The 20,490-nt window shown below is 45.0% G+C and overlaps 1 protein-coding gene across 2 annotated transcripts in view; it reads left to right on the top strand.

The window, feature by feature from the left end:
* Nucleotides 1-20,490, top strand: part of Depdc1b (DEP domain containing 1B) — a 57,110-nt gene that overhangs the window by 7,711 nt on the left and 28,909 nt on the right. For both annotated transcript variants that reach the window (XM_038323530.1, XM_038323529.1), the window contains exon 3: nt 19,878-20,013. In XM_038323530.1, coding sequence (XP_038179458.1) covers nt 19,878-20,013 — 136 coding nt within the window. The remainder of the gene's footprint in view (nt 1-19,877; nt 20,014-20,490) is intronic.

Below are 20,490 nucleotides of genomic sequence, written 5' to 3'. Positions count from 1 at the left end.
CTGACTGAATGGGCTGTTAAAATAAAACCAGCTGCAGTTTGTCCTGCTCCATCAGAGCAGCGTGGAACAGGCTTTGGTTGGGATGCTTTTCCAGCGGAGAAAAATTTCCATGCCTCCTGCTTGCCTGGACTTAGTAATGACTTAGTAATTCCAGAGTGCCTGATGGGGTGAAATGGTCCCTCCAGGTTAGCTTTGCTGAGGACCAAGGATTGGAATACTAAGGGGCAGAATGTCTGGTCTTAAAACAGCTCAGGGTACATGTGTGGGATTGTGTTAGAATTCCTTCTCATCTCGAACTAGCCGGGTGCTGCACGCCTGCTTTCTCCGTGTGATTGGCTGACAATACTTTATGATGTGGACAGTTAGTACCAGGTATTCTGAGGGGAAATGGAGATCTATGGTGCTTTCTCGCTGAACAGTAGGGTATTTTATTGACGGAGGCCCAGGAGACCTACCTAAAATTCAGGTGATGGAAGACAGCTAAAGAGGAATGGAGTCACACAGGTGCAGAGAGGAGCTGTTTATCCTCTGTCAGTGCCAAGAACTAGAGAGGACTTAACCAGGAGTGGAGAGCTGAACAGGGAGACTTGAAGCTCTTGCTCTCCTTATTCTAGCAGAAAAGCAAGGATCTTGATCAGAACATGTCTAATGAGCCTGTCAGCCCGGGATGCATGGCTTCAAGCATGTGTCTTCTTCTACCTGATCTATTTCTTTGTTTCTTTCCTGGACTAACTTTTGTGCAAAGCAGAACAGGGTGAGGGTGGTCATAGCATGTAGGGTGGTCATGGCATGTAGGGTGGTCATGGCATGTAGGGTGGTTGTAGCATGTAGGGTGGTCGTAGCATGTAGGGTGGTTATAGCATGTAGGGTGGTTATAGCATGTAGGGTGGTCGTAGCATGTAGGTTGGTCGTGGCATGTGGGGTGGTCATGGCATGTAGGGTGGTTATGGCATATAGGGTGTCATAGCATGTAGGGTAGTCATAGCATGTAGGGTAGTCATGGCATGTAGGGTGGTCGTAGCATGTAGGGCTAAAGAGATGCTGGTGTGCATTTCCTGCCAGATCGCCTGAGGGTGTGTCCTCCAATGTCTCCAGTGCCCAGATGTCAGGATTGTCATCTGAGCTGTTAGTTGTCTCTCTATTTGGCAATTATTTGCTGATCTAAGTTCTGATTAGGGTCTTGAATGGCCTGAGTTTATTCTGAGGCCTGAGTGCTTATTGGTATCAGATGGTGGGAAGTCCCATTCAGGCTGCATATACCAAACTGCACTGGGGATTCTTAAGTGATTGTCCTTTCAGGAAATTCCTTGATTGTACCCATCAAGACTTGGCTAGAACCCCTCTGAGAGACTTCTCTGGATGAGTAACGTACAGTCTTTCCTGTTGTGATCTTAAATAGGGCATCTCCCATTGAGTTTCCTGAGGCTCTGAGATTCTCAGGAGAGTAACAGAGGAGTGTATTCCTGGAGTTGACCACTGAATGCTGATTACTTTAATCACACATCCCTGTTGATAAAAGAATTCACGTGACAGAAGATGTTTCTTTATTAAGTGTGGTGGTCCTTCGGGGTCCACCAAGTGTTGGTTCTAGGAACTCCCCATTTATCCAAAAATCTGCATATGCTAAAGTTCCTTATGTAAAATATAGCATTTCCATATAACCTAAACACATCTCTTATACTTTAAATTCTCGATTCCTTATGATACCTAATATAAATACATAGTTATACTGCATTGCTATGAGATGCTGACCAAAGCACACATATGCCATCAGATACAAGCACTGTACTCCTGACTACACAGATCGTGAACAGGAAGTGAGGTGAACTAGGGGAGGCCAGTGAAGCTCCGCTGGGAGTGCCCATGAGAATCTGAGGGCAGGCGTGTGAGGTGGCGGCTCCAGCAGTAACTGCTCACTCACATGGGCTCAGCCTAGCCTTTACATTTACAAATTCAAGTTTTCCTTTTGTACACTAAATTTTCATTGCTGTAGGGAAATATCCAAAAGGAACGCTGAGTGAGGTCCTCTATATTAACCCTATATGAAACTGCCAACAAGTTTTCCAAAGTGACTGCCAACCTAGGATTCCTGCCAATGACAGAGTTCTCAACCTCTGCATCTCAGCAGCACTTGACATTGGTGGTGGCATTTCTATTTTAGCCACTTAGTAGTTGCTGCTTTACTTTGCATCTCCATAAGGTTTACTATGTTAGACATCTCTGAGGGCTATCTGTCATCTGCATATTTTGAAGTATCTGCTCAAACCTCTTCCTCATTCTTGTTGAGCAACTACTCAATTCAAACGTTCTTCATATGTTCTTCGCCTGAAGAAAGGAGCTGGAGATACACGGGTCAGCATAGCAAAGGCAACTCTTCCCAGAACTTTGGCATGGAGCGCCAACTACGGAAGCCTGTGTGTGCATGCCATCTAGCTGTACACTCACCTCCATACAAGTCACAGGCCCCTTCACCAATGGTTTACATGTTTAAATAGACTCCATCCAAGACTGATCTCGTGGCAAAAGTCAGTGGTTAATTTACAGAATTCTCATGCAGAAAAAAAAAAAAAAACTAAGGTGATACTGAGTATTCAGTGTTAAATAACAAAAGGCTGTCCTGTTTATGAGTCAAGCACTCAGCTACCAAAATAAGACACTACAGAGTCTTATAGTCTTACAGTGTTTGTAGCGGCTCTGTTAATAATTAGCAGTAACTGGAAACAACCTAACCGTCCAATGGTTGGCTGAACAACACAGTTCATCTACACAATAGAAGGCTGTCAGATTGGGGAAGGGTGTTAACCATACAGTGAAGGAAAGAGAGTGTTTGGGGGAGTAATGAAACCTCTTTCCTGATAGAATGAAGGCTATACAAATGTGATTGTGTGTTAAAGTTGATAGGATCATATTGCTCCCAACCCCCAAATCAGCTTTTCAGTAGGCCAATAAGTTGTAGATTTGAAAAATCTCATTTGTATCTCTGTTGACAGAAACTTGAGCAGATGTTTTAAAATGTATGACCCCTGAGTCATTTTTATGTCACCCTGTGAAACATTCTTGCAAATTCTTACATTATCTTGTAAATCTTTTGAAGGGCCCTGTCTCAGCTCCCACAATGGATGGACTATTCGCTCCCTCTAGTGGACATCTTTTTTCAATAGGAAAGCACAAAATGCATATATGTGATTTTATTATTCTCTTGCTTCTCATTTCACCAAGTCCATAAAGGTCAAGTTTCAGGCGCTAAGTTTAAGTGCCAAGGTGCTGAGACCAGCGGAGTACAGGGACCTGGAGGCGCAGGGACTTATTTTCATTTCTTAAGCAAGCAGAAGGAAAATATCCAATGTCAAGTTGGTCAGTTGAGTTTGGGAGCATTAAAAGGGAGTATAAGGAATGCTTTTTCCTCTCTCTTTTTCTAAAAAATTGGTTCAGACTCACACCTGATACTCTTTGCTAGAGGTTTCTTTATTCGCACATATGACCCGCTTTCAGTTTTGGCAACACTAGTTTTAAAAAGAGAAGCAGCACATTAATCAGAGAATAGTTAGATATATTTTCGTCTTAAGTTGACCCACTAATTACATCTTTGCTGGGTGTGGTGTGGCATTTCCGCACAAGAATATGTGCTTTATGACCAGATTCCATCCACAGGTACTCGGGTCACCTTGGAAATGTCTCATTTTTCTTGTTGGACATTAAAAATCCTCTCTACTAGCTATATAGAAAAACTCAGTTGATCTTGTGACACAGTTATCTATTGTGCTATTAGAACTGTTCCAAGTGACTCCTTCTATCCAGCTGTGCCATCGAGGGTCTAGATGTTATACAGACTCTCTGGGAGGCAGACAGATAGGGAGAGGGCCATGGTTAGGTAACAAAGGTGGCAAATTTCCAAGATGACGGGTTTCTTCCTCACTCTCCGCAGTTGAGACAGACTCTGACAGCTTTAAACAAAGACTTTGCAGGCTTTTTTTCTCTCACCGGGAGGCCTGCTGCTGATGGACTGGCTCAGCAAGTTCAAAGCTGGCTCAGAACGTGTTACATAACAGCTGTGGGCCAATCAAGCATCCTATCTTTCCTCAAAAGGACCAGCCCTAAATCAGGGGAGGAAAACTCTTCAAGACTTTAAAAACCTCACCCCCTGAGAAGAGACTGGGTTTTTTAGGCTTCCTGAGACTACCCTCTATCCTCCTGCTTTAAGAGAAGGTCTTTTTCTCTGTGTTTCTGGTGTGTGTGTGTGTGTGTGTGTGTGTTCACTCCAATAGACACCTTTCTTCAACTGCTGATCTTGTCTGCTTCTGTTGGCAGTGTTTGAGATTTCTCCACCTCTTTTCCATCCTTTAACTGGCAGATAAAATGAACTTGATCCAGACCCCTAGACTGTACCATGGTTGTTCATCTTCTCTCCTCCCCAGTGATGACCAGGCATGTTCTTGCCTTCCTAGTGTTAGTTTTCTTGAGTAGCGAATCACGGGTTAATGAGGTCCATCATTCCTTCCTCTTGCTTGTTTTTTTTTTTTTTTCTGGTGATGTTGGGGATGGGGTCCAAGTCTTCATGAATTCGTGTGACAACTGGGAGGAGACAAACATGGCTAGTCTTAGGATGTCACAGGGGTGAATTTGGTGGAATTTATAAACATGGCTAGTCTTAGGATGTCACAGGGGTGAATTTGGTGGAATTTATTAGGTTTATAGCTATGGAATAGGCCTTTTAAAAAAAGATTTATTTTATTTTGTTATGTGTGAGTGTTTCGCCTGCATGAATGTATGTGCACCGGGGTGTCACATCCCCTGGAACTGGAGTTATAGATGGTTATGAGCCAATGTGTAGGTGCTGAGAATGGAACCTGAGTCCTCTGCAGGAACAACAAGTGCCCTAAACCATTGAGTCATCTCTCTAGCCCCTAGAGTAGACATTTGCTTCGTAAGAAAGCAGCCAAGGCAAGGGCTTTGAGCAGGAAGGAAGCCTGTGGTCTACAACCGTTAATTTAGTAACAGTATTGGAATAGACTGCAAGCAGAGGGACGGCCGGGTAGTGTGTGGGCGAGAATGCCAGAGTGCATGGAAGCGCTTCTTATTCTCGCTTCGTCTCAAGCTAGGCTAAGCTTTGTCTGAAATGCAACATCCTATCATTTTGATTGCGGAAGAAATTGATATTTCATTTAGAATCTTTAAAAGAGAATGTGTGTGTGTGTGAGTGCCCATGCATGCGTGCGTACATGTTGCTGTGTGTGTAGGCCAGAGAACACCTTGTAGGAGTTAACTCTCCTTCCACTCTTTGGGTCCTTGATATTGAATTCGGGTAGTCAGGCTTAGAGGCCTTTACCTGATTAGCCATCTTATTTAGAATTTTTATTAGTATTTAACATTTCTTTATTGAGGCTTAGACTATAATCTTATTCTTTTTAGAGCCAGTTAACAGTCCATAATAGTTTTCAGATCTTCATAAACATCTTCAGTATCTGCTGGGTATTTAGACCTTTGCATCTAGTTAGTATCTCAAGAAGTATGGAGCATTGAGAAGTGGGTATATATATATATAAAATAATGCATTTGTATATATGTATATATGTATATTTGTATGTATTATGTGTATATGTTTAAAGGTCAGTAATTAACACACACACACACACACACACACATGATCTCATAAAGGTCTGGAATACTGGTGAAATTTTTTTTTTTTTTTTTTTTTCGAGACAGGGTTTCTCTGCAGCTTTAGAGCCTGTCCTGGAGCTAGCTCTTGTAGACCAGGCTGGTCTCGAACTCACAGAGATCCGCCTGCCTCTGCCTCCCGAGTGCTGGGATTAAAGGCGTGAGCCACCAACGCCCGGCTGGTGAAAAATTTAAACATTGAACCCCACCCTCTTCATCCCTCATGGCAAGGAGGATGCAGGCACATGGCCGTTCTGGCTGTTTAGGTGTGTACACCCAGGACTAAATCTTTATGCAAAGGGAAAGGACAATTTTAATCTTCCTGTGACAGAGGCGATAGTCGGTAGGAACAATGGTGGAAGCATACAGGGACTCACCTATTCCTAGGGCATGGTCTCAGATGTGATTCTAGCTGTGTTTGCCACCTGGCCCTCTGCCTTTGTCTCTGCCTCATCCTTTTCCCTCCTGTTCTCTAGCTCTCTGCTGGTTTGTGCCCTATTTGATATTTTCATATTCATTTCTAGTTAACTTTGCCAAGATTGGTTTCTGGTGTTTACAGCTGCAAGAGCGTATACTGATGGAACAAGCAATGACTGCAGAGCATGTTAAGTTGGGGTAGCTTTTTCAGCCTGGGAGATTGTGTGAGACCATCTGAGAACAAAGCAATGACTCAGACCGTTGTGCAACATTCTGAGGCAGGAGGGATCCTTGGCGTTCTCTGAAAGCCCCGAGGCACAGGGGAAGATCTGCCAAGGACAGGAGCTTCACCAGTTGAACCCTGGGCTGAGAATTATACACGGAACTATTAAATCAGCGCAATTCTGCGGTTACAGCCAATCACTGCCATCTTGTGATGTGGAAGCTGCCCGGGTGTTGGTAGACACGCCAATGGGATGTTGAAATACGCTGTTCTAGTCAAACCAGGAGAAGCCTGATTGTCGACGCAGTTTTGTAAAGGTGTGTTGGCGATTAATTCTCGCTAATTTCAAACCTGTGAGTTGTTTCTCTGTCCTGACCCTGAAATATTTCTGCCTTCCACGCTCTCTGGCGGGTTTCTTTATCCAGTCCCTCTGTATTTGCTTTAGCTACCTGTTTATCCTTAAAATTGATATTTTCTGTGCTCCTCAGCTAGTTTTCTCTGAATTGTCACTGCTTGTTATTATTTATTTATTTATTTATTTATTTATCCACTAGCTTCGGTAGAGATTGGAACCAGAATTCAGAAGTCTCTTGGGAGCAGTGTGGTTCACAAGTGCTCCGCCCTTTTAGACGGCAGAGCGCTCTCTCGACCTGGAGGAAGGTTGCATAGGAGCACATCACAGCTGTTATTGACACAGAAACCGTGGGATAGAGACACGTGGGTTAGTGAGCCTTTCTCAGGAAAGTAGTTTAGGATTAACAGAGAACAGTGGGGATTTGTTGTACGGTTGTAAGATGAGGTTCGCTGAAGTTCCTGAAAGGCAGAACAGAAACACCATTCAGCCTGTGGAGTTGGCAGACTTGTAAGCTAGGAATGAGATGTGTCACGTGAGCCTCAGGAAGCACAGTTGATGTAAGCGTATTTATGCTGCTCACATCAGCCTTGTATCAATTGCTTGATTGAAACTTGTGCTCTGATATGAGGGGCTAGTCTTCTGTGTGTGCTTAAAACTTGAAAAGATATTTTAAAGTTAGCTTCTGAGCTGTATTCTAAGTTTTAGTTTTATTTCTTTACGCACTGCCAGGGGTGTATCACAGCACATGTGCGGAGGCCCGAGGGCTACTCATGAGAGTTGATTCTGTCCTTCCGCCATGTGGGGCCTTGGGATCAACCTCAGATCGGCTGCCTTGGCGACAAGTGCTTTTACTTGCTGAGCTATCTTGCTGACCCAGTTTTGAACTCTTTTGTTAGAATTTTGTGGGTTTTTTTGGGGGGGGCGTGTCTCTGCTAATTATATCCTTACATATGCTGCTTTGCTCTCTGTCCTGTTTCTTCTTATCCTTTCTCAGGCACTTGCCACACCTACTGTATCCATGGTGATGCAGAGCAGAGAAAATGGGTACCCCTTTCTGCAAATGGATGAACCCTGGATCTCTTCTGAAGCCTCTGATAGGACATGGCTTCAGGGCTGTAGGAAGGTTATCTCAGAGAAGTTTGCTTTCAAGGTGGCACTCAGTTGAATCTTTATTAGCAGCAGGTGTCTGCCTGTGGAGGAAACCAATAAACAAGTTGGGTGTCATTACAAGGGAGATAAGACTATGACAGAATTTTCTTTATCTGGGTGTCCCCATCATTCCAACAGAAGACCTAGTGTCCATTGAGAAAAAAGTCCGAAGGTTAGTCGATGGAGAGTGAGCTCCCAACCTTACTATAAGCCAGCAGTTCTCACTACACCCCCTTTTCTAGCAATGCTGGCTGTAGCTTTCCCTCACCATGTGAGGGGGAGTGGAGTATAACGTGAGCTCGACGATGGGAGGATTGTACCAGGGTGTGGAGTATGGCAGGGCTGGGCTCCAAACCCAGCTGTTTACAGTTTCCCGCCCATGCGTCTCTAAGTAAACTGCCTGTACTCTGTGGCCCTGTGGCCTCATCTACAAACTAGGAATGCCAACATTTGGACTTGGCCCACACTTGGGAGTAGGGATTCATGGTTCTCCTGTAGCTTATAATATTCAGACTGAATGTGCTTGTTTTTGGCAACGCAGTGGGGACAAGGTAGGCCTGTCTGTTCCTTGTCTCATGCTGTCTGTGTAACTCCCAAGTAAACACTGTTCCGTCTGTTCGCTAGACCAGGGGCCAGCAGCCTTGTTTTGTACGTGGCTGGGTAGGAGATGGCTGGTCTTGCAGCCTCTGCACAGCCCGATTCGCCTGCTTTCTGTCGAAAGCCGCTATGAATAGTATGTAAGAGTTTGTCAGTAAGACTTTATTTATGAAGCAAATGCTGGATTTTGACGTGCAGCATAGTTGTTAGACTGTGGTTTTCCTACTTGTGTCCCATGCGTAGCAGGTACTTGTATTTCTTCATCCATCTGAACGAATGCAAATACAGGATCCTTTAGGACTGTGGAGTAGAGGAGGTGGCAAGACAGTACCAGATAGCATGATTGTGGCAGTTTGAATGTAATTGGCTGCCGTAATCTCATTGGGAATGGCACTGTTAGGAAGTATGGCTTTGTTGGCATGGGTGTGGCCTCAATGAAGGAAGTGTGTCACTGTAGAGGCAGGCTTTGAGGTTTCCCTGTGCTCAGGATACCCTCTAGTGTCTCAGTTGACCTTCTGTTGCCTACAAGATGTAGGACTCTTAGCTACTACTCCGGCATGGCATCTGCTTGCCTGCCATGCTCCCTGTCCTGATGATGGACTGAACCTCTGAGTCTGTAAGTGAGCCACCCCAATTAATGTTTTTCTTTATAAGCGTTGCTGTGGTCATGGTGTCTCTTCACAGCAATAGAAACCCTAGCCGAGGCAGTGATCTTTAGTGCTGTGGAGAGGGAGTGCCCAGAGGGATACGGGAGTTAATGAAGTGAACAGCACATGGTGATGCAAGTCTCACCCGAGAAGGAAAGAATTGCAGGAGCCCAGGACCGGTGCCTTTCCCAGGCTCCTGGGGAGTTCTCACGCAGAGTGCTGCTGAAGCCCTGCCTCTTCCGGAAGGAATGGACTGATTCTGTTATTCCGTGCGCCCCATGATGGGCTAGAAGCATCTTGTGGAAAACAGGGATGATACCGCAGCTGGGGTTCTCGGCCTGAAGAGAGAGATGACCTCTGTGGTGAGCACGGACTGTTTCGTGTGCTGCAGAGAACCACTTCTCCATGCATGTTTGTGGGACATTCTCCCTAAGGGGAGATCAAGAGGATGGGAATTACTAGGAAGACCACAGCTCCGGTCCCCACAGTTAGTCAGCTGCTGCTCCTCCCCTGCCTTCTTTTCCACCGTGAGCTCTCTCATCCTCCCTCATCACCTGGCAGAGTGCCCAGAATGTCGTTCCTGAGGGTCTGCACCCTTGATCATCTTGCACTTCTCAGACTAGCCTTTCTGTCCTGTCCCATCCACAGTTGCAGTGGGACAAGGAGCTGGCAAGGGGTGCCACGCAGACATCGCTGCTCTAGCCATTCCTCCTGCCTCCACTGTGCGAGCACAGCCATCCTTCCCTCTGGTTTACCACTTTTGTCCCATGTGTGGCAGGTACTTGTACCCTTGCCATGGTGGTCGTTCTTCTCTCCCTCTGCTCCCTGGCCACAGGAGCAATCCAGAGTGTCCCCATTGGATACCCTAGCAAGAGTTTATCCCTTTGGGGTCAGGAATACTACCTTCTGAATCCAGAGTGGTGGTGACGGTCACTCCCCTGGGAGTTACTAGGAGGGATGGAGAGCAAGGTTAATCAAAGGAGAGCATCCTTTGATTTTTGGTTTGTAATCTAAGGGGCAGCCATTCCCATAGTGATCCCTTAGTTCTCAGACGGTTTCATTGCTGTAGGCCCTGCCTGTGTGGCCCCTGTGCAGTGCTGCGCTGATCACTGTAGCTTTGTGACAGTCCCGGAGGTCAGTTTCCTGCCAGTGCTCCATCTTTGTGCTTTTCCCGGTCTTATTCCTATTCTAGGTCCTTTGTCTTTCCACATTGGTCTTAGAGTCAGTGTGTTTATAACAATTCCTCCTGGGGTTTTTGAATGGAATTTCTGGTGGAATTCAGTAGATCCATTTGGGATTTAACTTCTCAACAAAATTGAATCTTCCAAGTCATAAACAGAGTACAGACATCTTTCTGTTTGATGTCTGTCTGTTGTTCTGCTGTTTTGTTATTTCAATTTTGAATATGTTTCATTAGATTTTAGGTCATTCATGTTTTTTGATGTTACTGTATACAGTTATATGTTCCTGGCACACCTTCAAGCAGTTTTATGAAATATAATTAGCAAATTTTCAGTATTTGTGTATGATATTTATGACACACACACACCATATTATTACTGCGTGTGCTGAGAGGCTTTATAGAGCACAGCTAAAGCCTTAGAATTGTTGAAGATTTGTCTAACTCATGGATTTCTGGGAAACAGCAGCCCTGAAAAGACCAGAGCTCATGGTAATTATTCTCTGGCAGGTTTTTGTTGATGTTGAATTTTGTTTTGTTAGTCTAAAAGCCTGAGGCAAAGAAACAGAAGATTTGTTAAAGGTTATATTTTTTATTTGTGATGTGGTGTGTGTGTGTGTGTGTGTGTGTGTGTGTGTGTGCGCGTGCACACACACAGAGGCCAGAAGAGAGGGGTAGATCTTTTGAAACTGGTGGTTGTGAGTTGCTTATGTAGCTGCTGGGAGCTGAACTCTGGTATTCTAGAAGACCAACAACTGCTCTTACCTAGGGAACCACCTTCTTATCCCTCAAAGATTTAGAAAGTGTGTTTTCCGTATGACTTAGATGTCTTATTGTGCTTTTGATTAAATACTAAATTTATTTTCTTTCAGATAAGTATGCTGAGGATAGTAGTTGTTTGTATTGTGTTAAAGGGTGTTTTCAGCCATTATTTGGTGACGGAGGAGGCGCTAAGAGACCAGGGTTGCTTTGTTGGCTAGTCAGGGAGGCTGATCACTTTGCTGCTCTTAATGTCTTCGGTATACAATGTGGAATTCAGTATGACTTTCAAGTTCTGAAATTTATGATTTACAGTTACTGAAACAAACACTTTACCCAGCAGAGGGAGCCATGGTCTTTGGAATGTTCTCTTAGTGTGAGGGAACTCTTTTGCCGGAGCCGATCGGCTGTAGTTGAACAGTGTGTGTACTGGTAGGGAAGCAGAGCCTCTTTTCCCACAGTGTTCATCACCTAAGAGCTTGCCAGCGTTTGGACATAGGTGCGGATGATTCCACTGCTTCTGGTTTACTATATTTTTTCTTGAATTACTTATCCATATAATCTTTAAACAATTCATTATTATTTTTTAAACACTTATTTTATGTGTAGGAGAATTTTGCCCATGTATATCATGTGCGTGTTTGGTGACTGTGTAGGGAGAAGAAGGCACTGGATCCCATAGAACTGGAGTTGTAGATGGTTATGAGCTACACTGTGAATGCTGGGAATTGAACCTAGGTTCTCTGTAAGAGCAACAAGTGCCGTTGACCATTGAGCCTTCTCCCCAGCCCCTAACAACCAATTGTCTTTGTTTCTCAAGTATTTTCTCTGTCCTTGACTTTATATAAAACTTACCAGAGTATAGTCTTTTGTTTCTGGTAGTTTTTTTATTGATGTGTGTGATTACAGCTGGCTGAAGTCTCGTGGCTGTTTGTACCCTGTCATACCAGCATTCCACAGCCTGTCCCCTGGCAGTAGAGAGTTGGGTTGCTTCCACTGTGCTGTCTTCATCTGTGTGGAGAGATTGTTCTGCCCAGCCAGTGTTATTTTAGGGTACCCAGCATTATCCCGGAGTTCATTGCATTTACAGGGTTTGGGTATATTCAACTTGCTGGTAATGACAGATCCTCTTCCAGCATACATAATGCTCCTTTCTATTCCGCTGGTAGAAAATATCTGATAAGGATTGATTTACACATTGCCCCCCTGGTGTGCCTGAAGAGCTGTCTCGCTGTGATGATATTTGGCATTACACTGGTGACTGATGAGGCCGAGTCTTTTTATTGCGTGCTCATTATCCTCATCCACATCTGGAAATACTTGTTTCTTTCACATTTTTACCTCTCTGTAGAACTTTTCCTTCTAGTAGATTCTTAGTAGTTAAAATAGGATATTTTGTCAATTGATCTTTTATCAGTTATATAGATGGTAGCGGTCTCTCATTCTCCCTTTCGTGGTGCTGAGAAACGGCCTTGTGTACGACAGGAAAGCAGCCTGCCACCTAGCTACACCTTCAGCCTTTGGTTTTGTCTGTTAGTGCCCTGCTGTGCCCTGCTCTGATTCTGCTCCCATACCATCCCTTCCCCTCCCCTCTTCTGTCTTTCCCCTTCCTTCCGTTCTTCCTGTTACTTTTTATAGTCCAGTCCAGGACTCTTGCACATGTTAGACAAGCACATGCTCTACCACAAAACCTCGAGGCCTTGTTTTATGGCATCCTGATGACTAGAAAACTTAATAATTTTATTATATTTATTTTTTTTGTTTTTTTGAGACAGGGTCTCACCTTGTATCTCTGGCTAGCTTGGAACTCACTGCTATCAAGCTTGGCCACCTGAGTTCAGTCCCCAGGACATAGATACAGAGGAAAGGAACTAACCCCCATTGTTGTCTCTGTCCTGTGCATGCTGTGGCCTGTACCACAACCCCAAGAAAGAAATGGCTTAAAAAGTCTTCATCATCTGGAGTCTGAGAGTTATTTTTTTTAATATATTATCTTAAATCTCATATTTGCTGTGATATTTGTGTATGCATAGGTGTATGTGTGTGTGTGCACGTGTGCACGTTGTGTGTCAGGTGTCTTCCCACTGAACTGAATCATGGCTTTGACTAGGCTGGCCAGTAAGCCCTGGGGAGCTGCCTTTCTCTACCTTCTAGTTCTGCGGTTACAGGAACTCACAGTCATGACCGACTTTTTGCGCAGGTGCTGGGGATTTGAACTCAGGCCCTCATACTTACGTAGCTAGTAGTTTTTTTTTTTACTCAATGAGCAATTCCCTTAGCCTCTATAATAGTTTTTATTCTGAGTAAAGAAAAGATTTTTTGCTGTTAAAATAAGTGATCATAACAGAAGACACAAACCATCCTTGTAATTCATGGTGTGAATCAGGCAATGTTCTGATTGTCTATGGCTGAGAAACAGTGTCACCAAACTCACTGGCTTAAAGTAACTATATTTTTAAATTTAAGCTACTTTTTTTTTGTCTGTTAGTTTTTAAGACAGGGTTTCTCTGTTTAACAGTTCTGGTTTTCCTGGAACTCCTTTAGTAGACTGGGCTGGCCTTCAACCACATAGGCCTGCCTCTGCCTCTGCCTCCCAAATGCTGGGATTAAAGGCATGCACCACCTTTGCCCAGCAATCTATGCTATTTTTGAGAAAGGCTTATAAGCCCAAGGTATCCTAGAATTCATTATTGTAGTCCAGGCTGGTTTTGAACTCTTTGTTCTCCTGCTTTAGACTCTCTAGGACTGGAATTATAATGTACCACAAGACCAGATTATGCACACTCTCTCTCTCTCTCTCTCTCTCTCTCTCTCTCTCTCTCTCTCTCTCTCTCTCTCTCTCTCTCTCTCTCTCTCTCTCTTCCTTTCTTTGGTTTTTGGTCAAGAACTTAGAAGGAAGTCAATGAGCAGGCTGCTACCACCAACATAGACTCTGTAGGATGACTCCTTTCTCTTCTCACAACTATGGAGCCTTTGCTGCATGTGGATCAGTTCCTCTCTACACGAGGTTTCCTTCTCTCGGGCATCTCCTTGTGGTATGTGCTTTGTGCAACATCCAGGGGTAGGGGAGTCTCCATATTTCCATGGTAGGTGGCTTAGGAGAGATTGTGTCCCACGCACGGGTCTCCCAAGTACAAGTATTACCAGTAGTCGAAGAGAATGCTCACGGGCCCCCAAGATCTGTGCCTGGAAACTGCTTGTCATATTCTGCTTGTCAGCCCACTCGTTGGGGTCAGGTAGAGAAAGCTCCTGTCGATGGAAACGCAGTCACATATTGGGTAGGAAGAGCATATGGAATGGAATGGGAAGAGCATATGGGATGAAAAGAGCATATGGATGGGATGGGAAGAGCATATGGATGGGAACTATGTTGTGGCCATCCTTGGAAAATATAATCTGTCAGAGTTTGCCCCTGGCTGCAACAGTTTCCTTTCGTTTTCAAGGACCCGAACCCTCCCAAAGAGACAACTGAGTCTCATCCCGTTATGTCACGACATCTACTGATATGCAGTCTGACATACATCTGCCATTTCTGCTACTTCCCAGAGGTCCGTGGGGGCTCTCAGCTCGATTCTTTGCTCAACATTCTAAGTCATCCTTTGTGTAAGAAATAGCCCACGTCTGCAGCGGGATATCTTTCTCAGACACTACCAGTGCCCTGAAGGTTAAAAGTCACGACAACTCATTTCATTTCGAAAAGTTGAGGCGGATTTGATTCTCAGTTCTCCTTTCAACTGCACACACGGGTGGTAGTTCTGCTACTATTCCTGTCTTAAGAAGCTTGTGCTGTTGTGACTTGCTCCGTGAGATGGAGTCACAGTCTTATAGTTCTTTGACTCAGCTGCTGCTCTGTCTTGGGCTACTTAGAAGTCCTCTGTGACATAGTCCCTTGTGACTCCTGAAGCCTATGATGGAGTATTGACTACGTCCTCAGTCCCTGTCATAGAACTTCCCAAAGCCCTGGGATTTCCCAAGTGACAGGAGTGTCTTGTTACTTGTGAGAATCTGCTTTGGTAACTACTGAGTTTTTGTTACTGCTGGGGCCCTGGGCAACTTCATGATGGGCTCAGTCTTGGGGAAAGACCGGGTATTTCTCCAAGACGTTGACAACTGTCCCCCACAAAGGTCCGTCCCAAGCTGGGAGACATGGGACTAAAGGACATGAGTCCAAGCGACATGACAGAGTAGACAGTGCACACTGGGAAGGCATGGTCTGTTCAGTACATAAGACCAGGCCACTGCGGCCCACGTAGGAAGAGTGACACACACTGCCCCCTACAGCCGACCGCCACACCTCGAGACAACGACAGTCCAGAGGTGCTCACCCCTCAACTCTCTGCAATGTGATTTCGCCGTCATATTTTATTGCCTTGAATCCTTCTCACTGAGGTATTCCTTAGTTCACTTTTTCTTTAATCCCTTTCAATAACATTTTATAAAGGACCTGCAATTTTTTTCTTTTTAAAAATTGCTTTTGTTTAGTTTTTATTTTTAAGTTGGATTTTATATGTCAGTTCTTTAAGAATTTCACAAGTGCATACAAAGTTTTTTGATCATATCCACTTCCCATGCCACCTGTCCTCTCCAAATTTCATATTCTCTTCCTTTAAAAAAAAAACGAAAATGAAAACTCATTAAGTCCGGTTGGTGTTTTAGGTGAATTACAGGACCAGCCCATGAGAGGAGAGGCTCGCACCCCTGGAGGAAATGGACTCTTTTCCTGCCTGCCACCTTCAGCTGCCCATCGCTTTCACCTAGGGGTGGGGTCTCGTGAGCTCCTTCCCCTTTCAAGCTGGTTTGATCTTGTGAACAGTCCTTCCTGACTTCAGGCCCTTAGAATCTTTGTTCCCTTCACTTGTCCTGTTCCTTGAGTGTTGGGGTGGGGAGGTGAACACTCCAGGGTCTTTTCTTCTCTGTACAAATTGTATGTCTTTGTGAGCTGCTGTCCACTTATGGTGCTTGTTTTTAAGACAGGCTTTGTGCTGTGTCTCCCAGGCTGGCCTCAGGCTCCTAAGGGCATATGCAACACACCTACTGAAGAGCTTATAAATCTTTAAGGTGTGTTGTGCTTTGAGCCAGTTAGTTGTGGAGGTTTCTAAAAAATTGCTTTTCTGTTTAGGAAATATTTCTATTTCATCCAAGTTTGAAGCAGATCAGCTAACAGGGTGTCTAGCCCTGCAGGAGTCAAATGCTAGGATTAAACTGGTAACTTGTCTCCAGAAGTTACTGCCAGTAGTCACCACCAGAGGGAGCCCTTGTACTTTTTTTTCCCCCCCCATTGAGCTAGGTCGCCAGTCTGCCATGGAAATAGGATACCTAGCTGCCCGTGTCACTGGTGGCAAAGATCTCATTACCAGGTAGGGTGAGGAGATAGTCTGCACATAAGAAATTCTGCTTTGCCCTTTGGAAGATATTTCTTTCTCCGTGGAGATACAGGGATAAAGTTTCCAAAGCAGAAGGGGAGTGTATAGATCGTCCGACACATCACTAAGTTACTATTTGACAAGATTTTCCCTTCCGAAGGACTTACAGGCAGCGCGTGAGAGAGCCAAGTCAGAACTCAGGTCCCCAGTTTTCATACCATAGTGGAGAGTGAGCTCCAAGGTGCGTGGTTTAGGAACTCGGGTTATATACGCAGGTGAGTCTGTGGGAGGGCGCATGCCCACATGATAAGCTTGGGTTGGAAGGAGGTTTTGTTGTGACTGTTGGTTTTAAGGAATCCGAGTGGACCTAGGTGTGGTGCATCTGTCATTTCAGCACAGTGGAAGGCTGGAGCAAGGATGATCTGTAGTTCAAGGCCTGCCTGGGCTATAGCAAGGGTCTGTCTAAAAAAAGAAGAGAAGTTTGGGGAGAGGAGAAGAGGTGGAGAGGAGAGTTGGATGTTAGATGGACTGTAATGAAACAGCCTTCAAGGCAGGGTTTCTCTGTGTAGCCCTGGCTGTCCTGGAACTCACTCTGTAGACCAGGCTGGCCTTGAACTCACAGAACTCCACCTGCCTCTGCTTTCTGAGTGCTGGGATTAAAGGTGTGCACTACAACCACCCAGCTGAGAAGGCCTTAACATACAGACTCAAGTATCCTTGGCTGGCTTAACATTTTCATTTATTTTATATTTGGGATTCTGTCACCTATTTTAACAATCTGATTGCCACATAAATCCACTGGTGGTGGTTTCAGTTAATCTAACTGACCTGATGATTTCTAGACCTCGTGGTTTTTTCTTCTGATTCAGACTGACTTAAAATGCAGCACGGTTGTTGGATGTTCTTTTCAGAGGATGTGGAGTCGAGCTTTTCTCTCCTCGACTCTTTTGAAGTCTCCTGTGACTGTCGTGAAGAGTTCCTGTAGTGCTCTTGTTACCGTCGCGTCTCCTGACTCACCGTGAGCGAAGTGCTCTTTGAAGTCGTTGGCACTTTTAGAACTCTTTGATTCAGTATGCGCCTTAGAATGAGATGCTCACAGCTCAGAAACTCACGACCGGTCCAAGCGTGAGGCTACGTGTGCATGGAAGTTTGGGCCATAAACGTCTGCATCACACCCGTTGTCCCTAAAGCTCTGGGAACGTTGCAGAAGACAGGGCTGGGAAGATGGTGAGAGCCAGAGGTGGGGAGGACCAGGGCCAAACACATCTTCTGGATGTGACTTAGGCGCTCACAGCAGTCGTGGCTGTCTGCACAGATCAAGCTGTCACATTCCAGTGTGTGCGTGTGCGTGTGCATGTGTGTCTGTGTTGGGGCAGGGCTTGTGCACTCTAAGCTATTGACAGTCAATGTCACCTAGGGGAGGAAGAATCACTTTTCTTTAAGGGTGTGGCCCCTGTGCGCCAAGGAGGGCCTCATACTCATGAGGATGTGGAAGGTACAAATTTGACTTCATGGAATATTTAAAAAGATAAGAAGCTGGGAAGAGCTGGGTGGTAGATTAGCTGAGTGAAGTGGAGGGCAGATAAAATCCATTTGTGTACATGTATGAAATTTTCAATTAACATTTTTTAAATAATAAAATTTTTAATAATCTGATTTACTTTTCCTATAGATATCACAGGGAGAAATTAAATATATGTGTGTATTTGTGTGTCTCTGTGTATGTGTGTGTGAGTGCAGTGCTCATGTAGGCCAGAAGAGGGCATCAGATACTCTGGCACTAGAGTGGCAGGCGGTTTTGAGCTGCCTGATATGGATGCAGGGAACCGAACTTGGGTCGTCTAAAACAGACATGCTCTTAGCCATGGCGCCATCTCTCTGATTCCTGTGGGGACGGTTTTAAACCTTTATTTGGGCCTGAATCTTAAAAACAAAAGTTAACAATTTCCTGATTTCTTGCATTGCTTTTGAGATGTTCCCCTATCCTTTATTGCCGTGCTGGGATTGAACATCCCAGACACCAAAGCTTCCACATGCTGGGCAAGAACTCTGCCCCTGAGCCACACATCCATCCTACTGATATATTTCACTGTATCCTGTTCTAAAAAATTCATAGAGGAACGTCTTATGAGAAAAGACACATATTTACCATAAGTTCTGTTTTTTAAAAAAATATTTCTTTATTTATTATATATACAATATTCTGTCTGTGTGTATGCCTGAAGGCCAGAAGAGGGCACCAGACCTCATTACAGATGGTTGTGAGCCACCATGTGGTTGCTGGGAATTGAACCCAGGACCTTTGGAAGAACAGACAATGCTCTTAACCACTGAGCCATCTCTCCAGCCCCTAGCATAAGTTCTTTTTTTTTTTTTTTTTAGACAGGGTTTCCTTGTAGTTTCTAGAGCCTGTCCTGAAACTAGCTCTTGTAGACCAGACTGGCCTTGAACTCAGAGATCCGCCTGCCTCTGCCTCCCAGTGCTGGGATTAAAGGCATGCACCACTACCACCCGGCTTGCATAAATTCTTTATTGGTGTAGTGCAATCCATTTTCAGGAGAGAGTTCTTATGTTCAAGGGGGAATGGCCCTGATTGTCAGGGGATCCAGGAAGAGGGGCCATGTGGAGAAAGCAGAAACATTCCAGACCGTTTTCTACCTCCCCGAAGATGGATTTCTTGGTTGGTATTTCAATCCCTGTGTGACATGTTGGATATTCCAGGGAAGAGGAGTTATTCTTTCTGAGAATTAGTTATAAAAGTGCACCCTGGGCTGGGGTCTAGCTGCATGGTGGAGTGCCCGCCTGCTGTGTGAGACCCAGCACTGCCAGCGAAGGAGTCAGTGAACGTCAGGTCAGTGTGCTGCCCGCAGCCACGGCCACCGAGGATTTCTCCGTCAGTAATTTCTGTTTGGAGCTCACTGTCTGTAAAATTTTGCCAGGAGGCAAAGAAGATTTCAAGCTGGGTGAAACCAAGGGCCTCCCGTTCTATTAAGGGCACCTTTAGAACTGGTGAGGTGACACACACTTGATATTGCAGTTCTGGAAGCATAAGCAGAGGGGTTGCTTAGGCCAGGAGTTCAAGCCTGAGTACCGGAGTGAGATCTCATCTTAAGATAAAGGGAGAGAAAAAGAAATCAAGTGAGAAGCCAGCCACAGCTGTCTACACTGTGATCCCTGCTTTCCAGAGGTGGAGGCTGGGGGACTGTGAATGCCCGGTCTGTCTGGACCCTGTAGCCAGTCCTTGTCTCAGTGAAACTGATTTATGGTGAGCTATGGGTGGCAGAGGGCTGTGTAATGTGCACAGTGCCACCGGTTCAAACAAGGCTTATTATAAAAAATGTCCTATACTTTATACCCTTTTCTCTATAAATATTATTTGGTGGCCATAATGAATGAATGTCTTAAAAGTCATTGTTGATAATGCTATTACTCGTTTGATAATTTAATCAAGAACGGGCTCATCACTTCCCTGAGTGCTGAACTACCTGTCTCCTACTGTCTGCAATAATAGAGCATTTCTCCTTGCATTTAGGTTTCCTCCTTCCTCACCCCTGAAGCCATATCCAAAGAAGCCCCTGCATCAAAGAGATGTTATCAAATTTCCAGAATGGAATGATCTCCCACCAGGCACTTCACAAGAGAACATTCCCGTGAGGCCAATTGTGATGGTAAGCGCTGCGGTAAAGACAGCTAAAGACAGCGGGCACAGTATTGCAGTCGCTGGCTACTGGGAGGAGGAAGTCACTGGGTCCGTGGTGTTGCCACGTGGTGGTGCCACTTACTCTGGTGGATAACTCCCCACCCGTGCCCACACAGTGGGCCCTGGGTAAGCCCAGTGAGTCACACAGCAAAAACAAACAACAAAATAAAGAGACGAAAGGGAGATGGGGATCTGGGGGGGAAAGAGGTGAGGGGGGACAAGAGGGGGTGAGGAATGAGTGTGGCCACAATGTATTACATACATGTGTGAACTGTCAATGAATAAATTAATTAAAATAATAGTCATTTTTTTTTTTTTAAGATGATGGGCTCACTAGGGATCTCCTAGTGAGCCGCAGGCGTGTCTAGTGCGCTCTCCTGGGTCGTGTTTGAACTGTTGGGGAGGCGCTGTGAAATAACTCCCACCTGCCAGGGCTGAGGCCATT

The sequence above is a fragment of the Arvicola amphibius genome, chromosome 3 (genome assembly GCF_903992535.2).
Source record: "Arvicola amphibius chromosome 3, mArvAmp1.2, whole genome shotgun sequence".
Taxonomy (NCBI): domain Eukaryota; kingdom Metazoa; phylum Chordata; class Mammalia; order Rodentia; family Cricetidae; genus Arvicola; species Arvicola amphibius.
This window is presented reverse-complemented; position numbering and strand designations above follow the sequence as displayed.